This window comes from Anomaloglossus baeobatrachus, chromosome 2 (genome assembly GCF_048569485.1).
Source record: "Anomaloglossus baeobatrachus isolate aAnoBae1 chromosome 2, aAnoBae1.hap1, whole genome shotgun sequence".
NCBI lineage: Eukaryota > Metazoa > Chordata > Amphibia > Anura > Aromobatidae > Anomaloglossus > Anomaloglossus baeobatrachus.
Genome location: NC_134354.1, coordinates 418,404,121 through 418,419,812, shown reverse-complemented (window position 1 = coordinate 418,419,812; position 15,692 = coordinate 418,404,121). Strand labels below are relative to the sequence as shown.

Below are 15,692 nucleotides of genomic sequence, written 5' to 3'. Positions count from 1 at the left end.
AGTGTGAAACAACTGAAAATATGTCTTATACTCTAGTTTCTTCAAAGTAGCCACCTTTTGCTTTCATTACTACTTTGCACACTCTTGGCATTCTCTTGATGAGCTTCAAGAGGTAGTCACCGGAAATGGTTTTCCAACAGTCTTGAAGGAGTTCCCAGAGATGCTTAGCACTTGTTGGCCCTTTTGCCTTCACTCTGCGGTCCAGCTCACCCCAAACCATCTCGATTGGGTTCAGGTCTGGTGACTGTGGAAATCAAGTCATCTGGCGTAGCACCCCATCACTCTCCTTCTTAGTCAAATAGCCCTTACACAGCCTGGAGGTGTGTTGGGGTCATTGTCCTGTTGAAAAATAAATGATGGTCCAACTAAACGCAAACCGGATGGAATAGCATGCCACTGCAAGATGCTGTGGTAACCATGCTGCTTCAGTATGCCTTCAATTTTGAATAAATCCCCAACAGTGTCACCAGCAAAGCACCCCCACACCATCACACCTCCTCCTCCATGCTTCACGGTGGGAACCAGCCATGTAGAGTCCATCCATTCACCTTTTCTACAAAGACACATTGTTTGGATCCAAAGATCTTAAATTTGGACTCATCAGACCAAAGCACAGATTTCCACTAGTCTAATGTTCATTCCTTGTGTTCTTTAGCCCAAACAAGTCTCTTCTGCTTGTTGCCTGTCCTTAGCAGTGGTTTCCTAGCAGCTATTTTACAATGAAGGCCTGCTGCACAAACTCTCCTCTTAACAGTTGTTCTACAGATGAGAAGGTGTGTCCAAACTTTTGGTCTGTACTGTACATACAATATACATACATACAATATACATACATTATACAGGGAAAATACAGTAACAGGATTGATGAGGACTAAGGGGTACTTCTCACATAGCGAGATCTCTAGCGAGATCGCTGCTGAGTCACAGGTTTTGTAACGTACCAGTGACCTCATCAGTGATCTTGCTGTGTGTGACACTAAGCAGCGACCTGGCCCCTGCTGTGAAATCGCTAATCGTTACACACTGTTCTGGTTCATTTTTGTTCGTCGGGCTCCCGCAAGGCGGCACGCATTGGTGTGTCTGACACCTTCTTCAACGACCTCGTTCGCAACTCACGTAGGCGTGCATCTTCGCCTCCCCTCTTCATAGACTGAAGCAATCTGATGTGAAACATTTAGGCTATGTGCGCACTTTGCGTCGAGATTGTTGCAATTCTAAACGCATCCTCTGGCAGAAATGTTTTTTGTCAAATTTGGTTTTGACCACAAAAACGCTATAAATACGCTTGCGTTTTTACCACATGTTAGCCGCGTTTTTACTGCGATTTACATGCTTTTTCACTGCTTAAAATCAGATGTGTTTTGACTACAAATACAATTCTAAATAAAGATTAAACATACAAACACTTTAACAAAAAAGAAAAAAATGATAACGAATATCAATATTAAATTCATACAAAAAATGGCTTATTTTAATCAAATGATAACTTTGTGCTAATATTTATGCATAAAGTTACATTTATTTATTGATTTTAAATCATTTAATTGTCGGACTATGTGTGTGTGTAAAGGGACATTTTATGCCATTAATATTTTGTCAAAACCGCATGCATTTAAAGGGAACCTGTCAGCAGAAATTTCCCCTAAAACCTAACAGATTCCCCCTCTGCAGCTCCTGGGCTGCATTCTAGAAAGGTCCCTGTTATTATTGTGCCCCCTTTCTGACCAAAAAAAAGAGTTTATAAAGAGGTACCTTTTTGGCTTCGGATTCTATAAATGTGACACGGGGGCGGGCAGCCTGATGGCCGTTATTCTGCCCCCTGGTCCTGTATGCCGCCCCCATCGCTGATTTCCATACTTTTGGACGCCGCCCACTGCTCCAGCCATCCCCGCGCATGCCCAGTGCCAGTCTCACGGGACTGAGCACTGTGACTGCTGGTGACGTGTGCGCAGGCAAGTGATTATGGGCGGGACTGTGACTGTTATCAGCAAGTACCCGCCCATAATCTCGTGAGCGCGCAAACCTCTCCAGCGGTCACACTGTGCTCAGTGTAGATGCTAGACTGTATGGGCTGCTTCCAGGGATGACATCCCTTTGTCACGTGATAGTATTTTGAACACGCCCCTATCACGTGACAAAGGGACGTCATCCCTGGAAGCAGCCCATACAGTCTAGCATCTACACTGAGCACAGTGTGACCGCTGGAGAGGTTTGCGCGCTCACGAGATTATGGGCGGGTACTTGCTGATAACAGTCACAGTCCCGCCCATAATCACTTGCCTGCGCACACGTCACCAGCAGTCACAGTGCTCAGTCCCGTGAGACTGGCACTGGGCATGCGCGGGGATGGCTGGAGCAGTGGGCGGCGTCCAAAAGTATGGAAATCAGCGATGGGGGCGGCATACAGGACCAGGGGGAAGAATAACGGCCATCAGGCTGCCCGCCCCCGTGTCACATTTATAGAATCCGAAGCCAAAAAGGTACCTCTTTATAAACTCTTTTTTTTGGTCAGAAAGGGGGCACAATAATAACAGGGACCTTTCTAGAATGCAGCCCAGGAGCTGCAGAGGGGGAATCTTTTAGGTTTTGGGCGAAATTTCTGCTGACAGGTTCCCTTTAATTGGTCCAAAAAGCATGTTTTCTGCATCAAAAAAGCATGTTAAACGCTAGATTTTTGAAGTAAATTTCGTTTTGCCTCACCTCCCACATACAATCTGTTGCCCGCACCTGCCGCTTGCACCTCAAGAACATCTCTAGAATCCGCCCCTTTCTCACAATGGAAACGACAAAAACCCTCACCGTGGCCCTGATCCACTCTCGCCTTGACTACTGTAACTCTCTATTAATTGGTCTCCCCCTAACTAGACTCCCCCCTCTACAGTCCATCCTTAATGCAGCAGCCAGGGTCACCTATCTGGCTAACCGCTACTCGGATGCCTCTGCTCAGTGCCAGTCATTGCACTGGCTGCCCATATATCACAGGATCCAATTCAAACTGCTTGTTCTCACCCACAAAGCTCTCCACAGTGCAGCACCCCCCTACATCTCCACCCTCCTCTCTGTCTATCATCCCACCCGTTCTCTACGCTCTGCAAATGACTTTCGACTAACATCCACACTAATTCGAACCTCCCACTCCCGAATCCAAGACTTCTTCCGAGCTGCACCAAACCTCTAGAACGCTCTACCCCAAGAAATTAGGGCAAATCACAACTTACTCAGCTTCAGACGCTCCCTAAAAACGCATCTTTTAGGGAGGCCTATCACACTCCCTAGCCAAACTAATTTCACCTAATCCCTCTACAACTTCTCAGAACATAACCCCACGTCAAACTCCATGGCACCCAAATGCATCTCAAGGCTCTGGCCAACTGGTCCAGGAAGCCATTATCTATCCCCCATGAGATGGCTGGATTGTCATTGTAAATAAGCACTTGTACCTTGCCCCTCCCCCCATCTCATTGTAGATTGTAAGCTCTCACGAGCAGGGTTGCCATTTTTCCCTTTAAATATTGTATCTTCTATAATTGTTACTTGTTTGTATATGTTTATGTATATGATATGTACAGTATATGTATATGAGCCTCCTGAATTGTAAAGCGCTGCGGAATATGTTGGCGCTATAGAAATAAAGATTATTATTATTATTGTTTTGCAACTTCTCATTGACTCCATTGTTAGCAAAACGCTGCCAAAATGGCAAATACAATTGACATGATGCTTCTTTAAACGCTGAGTTTTTGCCAAATTTTCTGCAACTAAAACGCTGCGTTTTTAACAGCATAGTGTGCACAAGAAATCCCTATTTCCCATAGACTTTGCTTGAAAATCAAAACGCATGCATTTTGTCATTAAAACGCTGCAGTTCAAAACGCCGCGGAAACGCAGGTAAAAACACTAAGTGCGCACAGCCTTAGTGAGCTGTACCCAAGAAAAGTATTTGATACACTGTCGATTCCCACCGACAAAGAATGGAGAGGTCTGAAATTTTTATCATAGGTACACTTCAACTGGAAGAAACAGAATCTACAGGAAACGTCTGACCTCTGTAATTGCAAACAAAGATTTCTGTACCAAATATTAAGTTCTGTTTTTCTATTGTATCAAATACGTATTTCTTCATACAATAAAATGCAAATTATTGAAATCATATAGTGATTTTCTGGATTTTTTTTTTAGATTCTGTCTCTCACAGGTGAAGTGTACAATTACAGACCTCTGCATTCTTTGTAGCTGGGAAAACTTGCAAAATTGTCAGTGTATCAAATACTTATTTTCCCCACTGTACATGGTTCCCTGTTCTTGCTGGAATTATAATATACATTTTTTTTTATATAGGACAAAATTATTTTGAGAGTGACTTTATATGATTACAAAATGTCTAAGAAGCTCCCCATGAAGTCAGCTGTATTTGAGCATTTCATAGAGGCTCAAGATGAAAAATATTTTGTGTGTCAATGTATGACTAGTGACCCAGATGAAAACAAATGCTGTGATGCCAAAATCAGTGCATGCTCAGGCAGTGATAATATGCTCCTACAAGAGCTTCCAATCTAAAAAGACATTTACAACGCTTCCACCCAGAAGTTTTCAAAGCTGTAACTGAGAAAGATACCAGCAGCACCAAGAAACCAGTGCCCAGCACTTCCTGCCAGACAAAGGTGGAGGAAAGAGCATCTCAAATATCATTAACAAGATATTTTGTAAGTGAGAAAGTTACTGTAATAATAACGGCAGATATGTTTAAAAGACAGCTCATACATCTTGTTGTGAAGGACGGTGTACCATTATCATTATTTGCACAACCAGCTTTTACAGCTCTTAATGGAGAAAGGGCCCGCAAACTTGGTGTTTCTCTGGAAAGAGAAAGTATTAGAAAATTAGTGATTGAAGAAACCCTTAAACAAAAGGAAGATCTTAAAAAGACTCTCAAAAGACGCTTCATGTTTCTTAAAATGGATGCCTGCACACGTCACAGAGTGAACTATTTTGCCATCAATGTTCGATATGTTTGTGACAACAAAGAAATTGTTACCAAGACACTGGCAGTAAAAGATACTAAAGCTCATCAGACCAGCCAATTTTTTTTCGTTATGAAGTTAAGGGTCAACGGGTCAAAGTTCATCAGCAATTTCTCATTTTTCCAACAAAATTTACAAAACCATTTTATTTTTTTAGGGACCACATCACATTTGGATTGACTTTGAGAAACCTATGCAACAGAAAATAGCCAAAGGTGACACCATTCTAAAAACTGCACCCCTCACACTGCTCAAAACCACATCCAAGAAGTTTATTAACCATTTTGGTGCTTCAAAGGAACCAAAGCAATGTGGAAGGAAAAAAAAAAAGAAAATTTTACTTTTTTTTTTACACAAAAATGTTACTTTAGCCAGAAGATTTTACATTTTCACAAGGGAGAAAAGAGAAAGTGTACCATACAATTTATTGTGCAATTTCTCCTGAGTATGCTGATTCCTCATATGTGGTAAAAATCAATTAATTGTTTGGGTGATCAGCAGGGCTCGCAAAGGAAGGAGCGCCAATTGAATTTTTGAACACAAAATTAGCTGGAGTCATTAGTGGACGTCATGTTGGATTTGAAGACCCCTTGAGGTGCCTAAACAAGGGAGCTCCCCCACAAGTGACCCCATTTTGGAAACTTGAGCCCTCAAAGATTTTTTTTAGATGTTTGATAAGTACTTTGAACCCCTGGGGCTTCACAGAAGTTTATAATGTTGAGCCGTGAAATTAAATTTTTATTTTTTTACCAGAAAACTATTGCTTCAACGAGTTAGCTTTTTTTCACAAGGGTATCAGGAAAAAAATGCACCATAAAATTTATTGTGCATTTTCTCCTGAATACGACGATACCCCATATGTGGTAAAAATCAATTGTTTGGGTGCACGGCAGGGCTCTGAAGGGAAGGAGCGCCATTCGAATTTTTGAATGCAAAATTAGCTGGATGCCATGTCGGGTTTGGAGACACCTGAGGTGCCTAAAGAATGGAGCTCCCCCACAAGTGACCCTTATTTTGGAAACTAGACCCCTCAAGCAATTTATCTAGATGTTTGGTGAGCTTTTTGAACCCCCGGGGTGGGGGGGGGGTGTCACAGAGGTTGATAACGTTGAGCCGTGAATATATATATATATATATATATATATATATATATATATATATATATATATTTTTTTTTTATTTTTTACTACAAAACAGTTACTTGAACCAGGTAACTTTTTTCACAAGGGTGTCAGGAAAAAAATGCATCATAAAAAGTATTGTGCAATTTCTCCTGAGTATGCTGTTACTTCATATGTGGTGGAAAGTAATTGTTTGGGCGCATGGTGGGGCTCAGAAGGTAAGGAACGCCATTTGGCAGTAAAATTGGTTGGGATCATTAGCGGACGTCATGTTGCATTTGGAGACCCCCCTGAGGTGCCTAAACCATGAATCTCCCCCACAAGTGACCCCAGTTTGAAAACTAGACCCCTCAAGGAATTTATCTACATGTTTGGTGAGCCCCTTGAGCCCCCAGGGGCTCCACAGAAATTGATAATGTTGAGCCATGAAAATATGTATTTTTTTTTTACCACAAAACTGTTACTTGAACCAAGTAGCTTTTTTTAACAAGGGTATCAGGAAGAAAAATAAAAATAAAATAAAACGTATTGTGCAATTTCTCCTGAGTATGCTGATACCTCATGTGGTGGAAAGTAATTGTTTGGCCGCATGGCGGGGCTCAGAAGAGAAAGAGCGCCATTAGACAGCAAAATTGGTTGTAATCATTAGCGGACGCCATGTCACATTTGGAGACCCACTCTGGTGGCTAAACAGAGGAGCTCCCCCACAGTGGCCCTGTTTTGGAACTAGACAACAAGGAATTTATCTAGATGTTTGGTGAGCCCCTTGTAACCCCGGGGGCTTCACAGAAGTTGATAACGTTGAGTTGTGAAAAATCTTTTTTTTTTTGTTTTTTAACCACAAAATTTTTGCTTCAACCAGGCAGCTTTTTCTTTTTTACAAGGGTGACCAGAAAAAATGGTCCATAAAATTTATTGTGCAATTTCTCCTGAGTATGCAGATACCCCATATGTGGTGGAATTCAACTGTGGCAGGGCTTGAAAGAGAAGGAGCGCCATATGACTTTTCAAATGCACAGATGCCGAGCAGTGATGTGCATCACTGATCGGCCGCTGCAGGACGCACGGACGGATGACATGCAAAATACGACTGGGGATATGAAGAAAAAAAAAGTCACGCCGAAAATGGAGCACGGATGCAGCACTGTTATGTGCATCACTGATCAGCGCTCGTCCGCTGCAGGACGCACACACGGATGAGGTGAAAAAAAAATTACGCAAGATACTGACAAACAAAAAAAAAGTCCCTTCGAAAATTGTGCACGGATGCAGATCTGTTATATGCATTACTGATCAGCGCTCGGCGGGACACACAGACGGATGAGGTGTAAAAATGGACGGGATACAGGAGAAAAAAAAAAGTTATACTCACAGGACCCAGAGGATTAGCAGGAGGGTCACTGACCAGAGGAACTTCAGGAGGAATAGAAGGCAGCAAGATGGACAGTTTATTACAGGAGCAGCAGGCAGGAGGTTGGACAGCTTATGTGTGAGGACCCAGGAAGGACCCAGGAATGGAGGCAGATGTGATCGGACCAATGAAGATGTCGACCGACCTGGTGACAGCAGGTATGGGACGTCGGAGAGGGACAGCACATGGAGAGGGGGGAGACAGGAGAAGCAGAGGCAAAAGAATAGAGATTGCAGAGGTGGGCAGATCGGCACAGGGACACATCAGCAGGAGGCAGGGGGTCACATCGGCGGGGGGCAGGGTGGCACATCGGAAGCGCACAGGGGCATCACGGGAGTGCACAAGGGCATCAAGGTAGTGCGCAATACTCAGGGGGAGCAGGAGCGTCAATCAGAAAGCAGCGGACGGAAGCAGCGGCGGTGTGGTACTACAAGTACCAGCCGGTGTACGGCACAGACATGCTTGGGGAGGGCTCCCCAGGCTAACACAAGTCTGTGGTGGGTGGTCAGGCCCAGGTCAGACCACCCAACTGTACGCTGATTGGAACGATTGCGAGTCATAGCTCGATCGCTCTAATCAGTGCTGCAGGGGCTGGGGGGCGCCATGTTTGATCTCCTGCTATGATTTGTTGCAGCTGCTGCAGCACCTCAGTGCGATCCTGTGAGATCCTGCTGATTGAGGCATTGTTTTAGTTGAAAATAGCGCGATCGATGTGGTTGGCGGTTCAGATTAGAACAGTCAATCACAACGATCATCGAAGGGATGCCACCCCCCCCGGGGTCAAGCAAATGTCTCTTGATGTAAGAAACAGCAGGGGACATCATTTGAAAGCCGTTGCTATGGCCACGGCGATCAAATAAATTTTAGGCTGTAAAGTTACGTCCCTGGTGGTTAAGTCACGTAAAAAATAGGACGTAACTTTACTGCCTGTGGTCGTGCAGGGGTTAATCACGTATTTACCGTGACTAAAAACTTACAAGCTGAGGATTTAACTCCTGGCATTTTTATAAGGGAGTGGAAGAACTTGCTATTTTGCCTGTCCCAAAGAGGAGGTTTAATCGCAGATGGCATTTTTTCTTCAATGAAACGGAGAGAGACACAGCTATGAGCTATTGAAAAATAAAATTATTCTGGCAGCTGTTTATGTGGACCCAAGTCATTGTATACTGCTTGATGATCAACAGCTTACTTAAGGAAAAGAAGCTCTGACTGAGGTAGCAGTTATAATGAGTAGCCTACAGGACTGCCAGGCGCAAGAGGACTTTGGTCCTGACAGTGCTACTGCTGCCATATCTTCATCCTCATCTGATGAGGAGTTTAGCTTTGACAAGTATTTGGATAACATGGAGCTGGCATGGAGCAGGCAAAGCGTTGCCGCAAGGAAAAAGATTTCACTCCGTCTCCTATAGCAAGCAGATTGACCATATTTCAACAAAATTTTTCACTTGCTCTCAAAGAAATAGAAAAATTCAACCATTCATCAAAACTGACTGTGCTTGAGGTTGAGATGTTGCCCATGTGGTCATGGCTTTGCCTCCAACCCAAGTCAGTGTAGAGAAGTTGCTCTCTAGCCTTAAAATTATTAGGTCACATTTGAGGTCATCTATGAAGGAGGATCTGATGGAAGCAATTCTAATTCTTAGAACAATTTCATAGACTGCACAAATGTTATATATTACAGTTTTATGTGTTCTAAAGTTGTATTCCGGTAAATATAATTTATGTTCTATCTAAATATCTTGATTATTGTATCATGAAAATGATTAAATGTCTGATGTTCACATTGTACTACAATAAATTTTTCACTTAAATATAAGCAATATATGTGGGAGTCTGAGTCGGTGCAAGGGAAATTGAGGAGTCTGAGTCGCAGGTTTGGCTTACCGACTCCACAGCCCTGGTGTGATTGTTAAAGACAGTTATACATCCTACAAGAAACAGCCTCACCCTCTACAATGATACATCTAAATACATTTTATTATGCATATTTACTAAAAAAACCAGTTGAGTGGAAAGTGAAAACTCTCAACAAGATCGTCTTAAAGGATAATTGATCCATATATACAGTTTTATGGCTCTAAATCATATAAGAAAATGCGCTCAAAACATAGATAAATTAAAAGGAATTATTTTTCATTATGAAAACCATAGGTGGACATAACAATTGTGGAAATGGAGAGGACAAAAACCACACAAAGGCAGGTAGTGACAATAAGTATATACAATTGCACATTTCAAAATGATTATGATAGTAACACCACTAAAGATGAAAAAAAAAAAAAATTATATATATATATATATATATATATATACCGTATTTTTCGCTTTATAAGACGCACCGGAATATAAGACGCACCCCAAACTTAGACATAAAAAAGGTAAAAAAAAGAAAAATGGGGTCCGTCTTATACTCCGGTGTTCTCTTACCGGAGGGGGGCAGCAGTGGTGGTGAAGCGGGGTCACAGGAGGCACAGGTTGTGCTGGCAGGCGCGGCAGGTCAGTGGCAGCGGGGTCCGTGGTTGCAGGTGCCGTGGTTGCAGGCGCGGTGGCGTCCGCGGTGGCAGGATCCGTGGGGTCCGTGGTGGCGGCAGCAGCCGTGGCGTGTGAGCCGTGCAGCAGGCCGGTGCAGTGAGTGTCCGCGGTCCCGGTTCAGTGGTGGCAGCGGCGGCGGCAACTGCTCAGTGGTGGCAGCGGCAGGGACTGCTCAGTGGTGGCAGCGGCAGGGACTGCTCAGTGGTGGCGTGTGTCCGCGGTCCCGGTTCAGTGGTGGCAGCGGCGGCGGCGGCTCAGTGGTGGGAGCGGCAGGGACTGCTCAGTGGTGGCGTGTGTCCGCGGTCCCGGTTCAGTGGTGGCAGCGGCGGCTCAGTAGTGGGAGCGGCGGCGACGGCTCAGTGGTGGAGTGTGTCCGCGGTCCCGATTCAAGTAATGGCGCCCGGAGCGACGCATGCGCAGATGGAGCTCTCATCCAAGGGCTCCATCTGCGCACGCGCTGACTCCCGGAGCAGCGCGTGCGCAGATGGAGCTCTCATCCAAGAGCTCCACCGGCGCCATCATTTGAAAGTGGGACCGCGGACAACTGGTAAGCTGCACAGCCGCCCGCCCCGCATGCACAGAGTGGCAGCCAGCAGGCTGCCCGCCCACCCCGCGTACAAGCCGCCGGGTACCTGTGCTTGCGTGCGGTGGCAGCCGGGTACCCATGGCTGTGTGCGGGCGGCAGATGGGTGACTGTGTGAGGGCGGCAGCCGAGTACCTGCACGGGCACCCGACTGCCGCTCGCACACAGCACCCGGCTGCCGCCCGCACACAGCCATGGGTACCCGTCTGCCACCGCATGCAAGCACAGGTACCTGGCTGCCGACCCCACACAGCACCCGCTGCCGCCCGTACACAGCCACGGGTACCCGGCTGCCGCTGCATGCAAGTACAGGTACCCGGGCGCTTGCATGCAGCCACAGGCACCCGCCCGATCGCCTCAGACAGGACCCCCCCCCCCCCCGCTACCGCTTTATAAGACGCACCCCCCATTTTCCTCCCAAAATTTGGGGAGGAAAAGTGCGTCTTATAAAGCGAAAAATACGGTATATATATTACATAGGACCCCAGAATTGTATTTAATTAAATCTCAATTGAGTGTAAAAATTTGAATAATAATGTCGTTCACAATATATGCAACCATAGGTTGTATAAGTGAGCAAAAAGCAACAAGGGGGAGGTTGTCATGATTGACTCCTGGCTCAGCTGGAGCTGAGCCTTTTTTTAGTTTCACTTCTGATTGTCTGTTTCCATCAGTGTCTCTCCCGCTGTCTCCCTGTTCGTTCCTTATCTGTTTACCTTAATTCTGTCTTGTCTTCCCACTCCCCCTTGCTTCTAGGCTCTGATTTCCCGGCTACTGACTATTTGCTTACCTCTGACTACGTTTAGACTTTGCCCTTGTGTATTTACAAGACCTCATGTTGTGACATGGCTTTCTGACGATTCTACTGCCATCTGGTGGGCTTGATTAGTATTACCTCTGCTAGGGAATTCCCTGCTCATAAGTTTCCTTCACTTTTACGCCCCCTAGTGGTTTACCAGCTAACTACCTTCTCAGATAGTTTCAGGAATCCTCTCAGTCCCACATTACTGCGCTGTACTGCTATTGTACATCTTAGATTACAGCGTGACAGAGGTGTAGAGGTGTAAAGCATAAATAAAAAATTACCTGATGGTAGCTAGCAAGGGAAAACCTAGTGTAGATAATATATGGCTGCTGAAACACATATAACATGAATGCCGGGGAAACAAATAATTGCAAAGGGACAATCTAAAGAAGGCAATCAAAACAGTGGTCTGTACCTAGGCCAAGGTGTGCAGTGTCCTCAGTGGGAGGATGGCTTAAAGGGAACCCGTCATCAGAAGTTTACCTGTAAACCTAAATGTTTCCCCCTCTGCAGCTCCTGGGCTGCATTCTAGCAATGTTCCTATAGTTTTTGTGGCCCCTTTTATACCAAAATAAATACTTTATAAACTTGTACCTTTTCTTATGCAAATTTTGAAAATGATCCATGGGGGCGGGCTGCCTGGTGTCGGTTACTGTCCTCCTGCCGATTTACGCCACCCCCGAACGCTGAATTTCAAACCTCAGGACTCCGCCCCTGGGCGCCCGTGGTCCCGCGCATGCGCTGTGCGACTGTAGCGGTGTCGTGCACTGTGTGCACATGTAACCGCTGGTGACGCTTTGCGCGGGCACGAGGTTATGGGCGGCGCTGTGAGTGTCATCAGCAAGTGCCGCCCATAACCTCGTGACCGCACTTTCCCCTTTGCCTCCTGCGTTCTGCGCAAGCGTCTCCTCGTAACCTGTGGTGGCCTGATCTGCTCCTCCCATCTATTTCCTGCTGCAGGGCAGGATGGGAAGAAGGTGACGTTGGATCATTTGGCCAGCGCTTGCGCAGAACGCAGGAGGCAAAGGGGAGAGCGCGGCCACGGTATTATGGGCGGGCACTTGTGATGCATTCACAGCGCCGCCCATAATATCGTGCCTGCGACCACGTCACCAGCAGTCCTCGCGCGCACAGGACCTCGGGCGCTGTGGGCGGCGTCCTGATTTATGAAATGAAGCAATGGGGGATGGCGTAAACCAGAAGGAGGGACAGTAACCGACACCAGACGGCCCGCCCCCATGGAGAATTTACAAGAATTTCAGGCAAAAAAGGTACAACTTTATAAAGTGTTTAATTTGGTTTAAAAGGGGGCACAAAAAGTACAGGAACCTTGCTAGAATGCAGCCCAGGAGCTGCAGAGGGGGAAACTTTTAGGTTTAAAGCTAAATTTCTAATGACAGGTTCCCTTTAAAGGGGTTATCCGGCTTAATTTGCTTTTTTTTATTATTTCCCTATTGGGCTACATTGGGGCAGGTAAGTAGATAGAGACCACTTACCTGCCCTGCTGTCAGCCCCTCTCCCCCGGCTCAGAGCGGTCATGTGACCGCTCCTGCCGCGATTTTGCTGTTTCCGGTCATTTCATGTCAACATGGGCAGGACCATGTTGACATGCAAATGTGGAAACAGCATGTCGCCTCCCTGCTGGGCGGGTACAGTGCGATGAGCCCCGCCCCCTTCCCTGCACCCTCCCATACATTCCCCCGCACCTCCCCCTGCACTGCTGTGGGGGTCCGTGACCTGGGGGCGGGGCCTGGCGGCGGCTGCCATGGTGTCAGCTCCAGCACCGGCCCCCCTGCTCAGGATCACACATTCAAATATACCGGCATCACAGATCACCGATGCCGGTACATTTGAAAGTGCTGATGAGTGTAGTGTAGTGCCCTGCCCTGTAGTGCCCTCCCCTGTAGTGCGCTGCCCTGCAGTGCGCTGCCGTGCAGTGTGCTGCCGTGTAGTGTGCTGCCGTGTAGTGTGCTGCCCTGTAGTGCTCTGCCCTGTAGTGTCCTGTAGTGTGCTGCCCTGTAGTGTCCTGTCCTGTAATGTGCTGCCCTGTAGTGTCCTGTCCTGTAGTGTCCTGTAATGTGCTGCCCTGTAGTGTCCTGTCCTGTAGTGTCCTGTAATGTGCTGCCCTGTAGTGTCCTGTCCTGTAGTGTCCTGTAATGTGCTACCCTGTAGTGTCCTGTCCTGTAGTGTCCTGTAATGTGCTGCCCTGTAGTGTCCTGTCCTGTAGTGTCCTGTAATGTGCTGCCCTGTAGTGTCCTGTCCTGTAGTGTCCTGTAATGTGCTGCCCTGTAGTGTCCTGTAATGTGCTGCCCTATAGTGTCCTGTCCTGTAGTGTCCTGTAATTTGCTGCCCTGTAGTGTCCTGTCCTGTAGTGTCCTGTAATGTGCTGCCCTGTAGTATCCTGTCCTGTAGTGTCCTGTAATGTGCTGCCCTGTAGTGTCCTGTCCTGTAGTGTCCTGTAATGTGCTGCCCTGTAGTGTCCTGTCCTGTAGTGTCCTGTAATGTGCTGCCCTGTAGTGTCCTGTCCTGTAGTGTCCTGTAATGTGCTGCCCTGTAGTGTCCTGTCCTGTAGTGTCCTGTAATGTGCTGCCCTGTAGTGTCCTGTCCTGTAGTGTCCTGTAATGTGCTGCCCTGTAGTGTCCTGTCCTGTAGTGTCCTGTAATGTGCTGCCCTGCAGTGTCCTGCCCTGTAGTGATCTGCCGTGTAGTGTCTTGCCGTGTAGTGATGAGAGGTCAGGTGCTGGGGAAGAATATACTGACAGGGAATGTGTGTGCAGGGGGCGAGCAGAGGGTGCGGCTGGACACTGGGGTGGGGCTGGACAGTGAGGCCGGGTGGTGCCAGCTGTGACTGGGAGGTTTTCCACAGGAAGTGGTCATGTTTGCTGGAGCTGAATGTAAACAAGAAGCTGCACAGAATAAAGGTATAATTCAAGAGGAACAAAAGTTAGAAAACAAAAAATAACAATGTAGGGGTGATTAATATGACAATACAGCACAGATTAGCTTAAACTCAAACATTTTTGTTATGTCGGACAACCCCTTTAAGTACCTAATGCCTTTCAGCCCTGGGAAATAGCCCTGGGGGGAGGAAGCAGACAGGCACATGGACGGCTGTGGGATTACGGGGTAGGACTCAGTCTGGCTGCAGGGGTGAGTCTTCGTCCCTGCCGGGAAGAGGCAAGGTAGTAGGACGCTGGTGCTACAAGTATTTAGACCATTTGAAGGATTATGGAATATTTACCAAACTACTACCCTGCTGCTGTCTATGTCCGATGTTTGTTTTGCATCTGCTTCCTCAAGGGGCTGGTGATCTTGTTTGGAGTGTTCTTTCCCATTTTGATTTTGTTTATATTAAAAATGCATAATACCCTTTATTATCATTTATCACGGTAGTGGGTATGGCTGTTTCTTGTAGGATGTATACCTGAATTGTTAAGCATGTTCTCTGATATGTTAACTACATGTAAAAAAAAAAAGCAAAATGCTCCGATTCTATTGCAATTTGTGCTAAAAATAAGTCATGCATGCTGTGTGTTATATTATTATGTGTTTGACTCCAAATTAGCAAAGCCTTTACAAGTAAACACTGGTGTAAAAAGCTTTGAAAGCTGTTAAAAAATGTTATGACTTTTGGCATTTTCACAGCATTTTTGCCTTGCTCCGACAAGGTGGGCAGCGCTGGGGCATAGAAACTTCTGCTCGTTAAATTCATTAAGAAAAAATAACTACTGGACATGGCTTATATACATAGGTACCTTCTCGTGCTGTGTACTCATTATCCACTATCATACGGGCCAGACCAAAGTCTGCAATTTTACAGATCACTCTTTCTGATACTAAGATGTTGGCAGCTCGCAGGTCCCGATGGATATAATTTTTACGCTCCAGAAAAGCCATTCCTTCTGCCACCTAGTAATTAGGAGAGTACATTATAGTGAGGAGGACGTGATAAATTATATAAAAAAAGTCGACATTTTTTATAGCATTTACAATAAGGCTGAGATCACATCTGCATTGTTGTTCACAATTTTCCGTTCCCTCATAGGAACATAAAACAAAAATGGCTCTCTGCTGGATCTCGCGCACTATCACTCTAAAGGGTGCTTTACAAACTGCGACATCGCCAGCGATAGCTAGCGATGTTGTGCGCGATAGCACCCGCCCCCATCATTCGTGCGACATTTGGTGATCGCTGCCGTAGCGAACATTATCAATACGGC

General features: G+C 46.1%; 1 protein-coding gene across 2 annotated transcripts in view; it reads right to left on the bottom strand.

The window, feature by feature from the left end:
• The window catches only part of LCK (LCK proto-oncogene, Src family tyrosine kinase), a 189,473-nt gene that overhangs the window by 12,946 nt on the left and 160,835 nt on the right, over positions 1–15,692 (bottom strand). For both annotated transcript variants that reach the window (XM_075336154.1, XM_075336153.1), the window contains one exon: positions 15,228–15,381. In XM_075336154.1, coding sequence (XP_075192269.1) covers positions 15,228–15,381 — 154 coding nt within the window. The remainder of the gene's footprint in view (positions 1–15,227; positions 15,382–15,692) is intronic.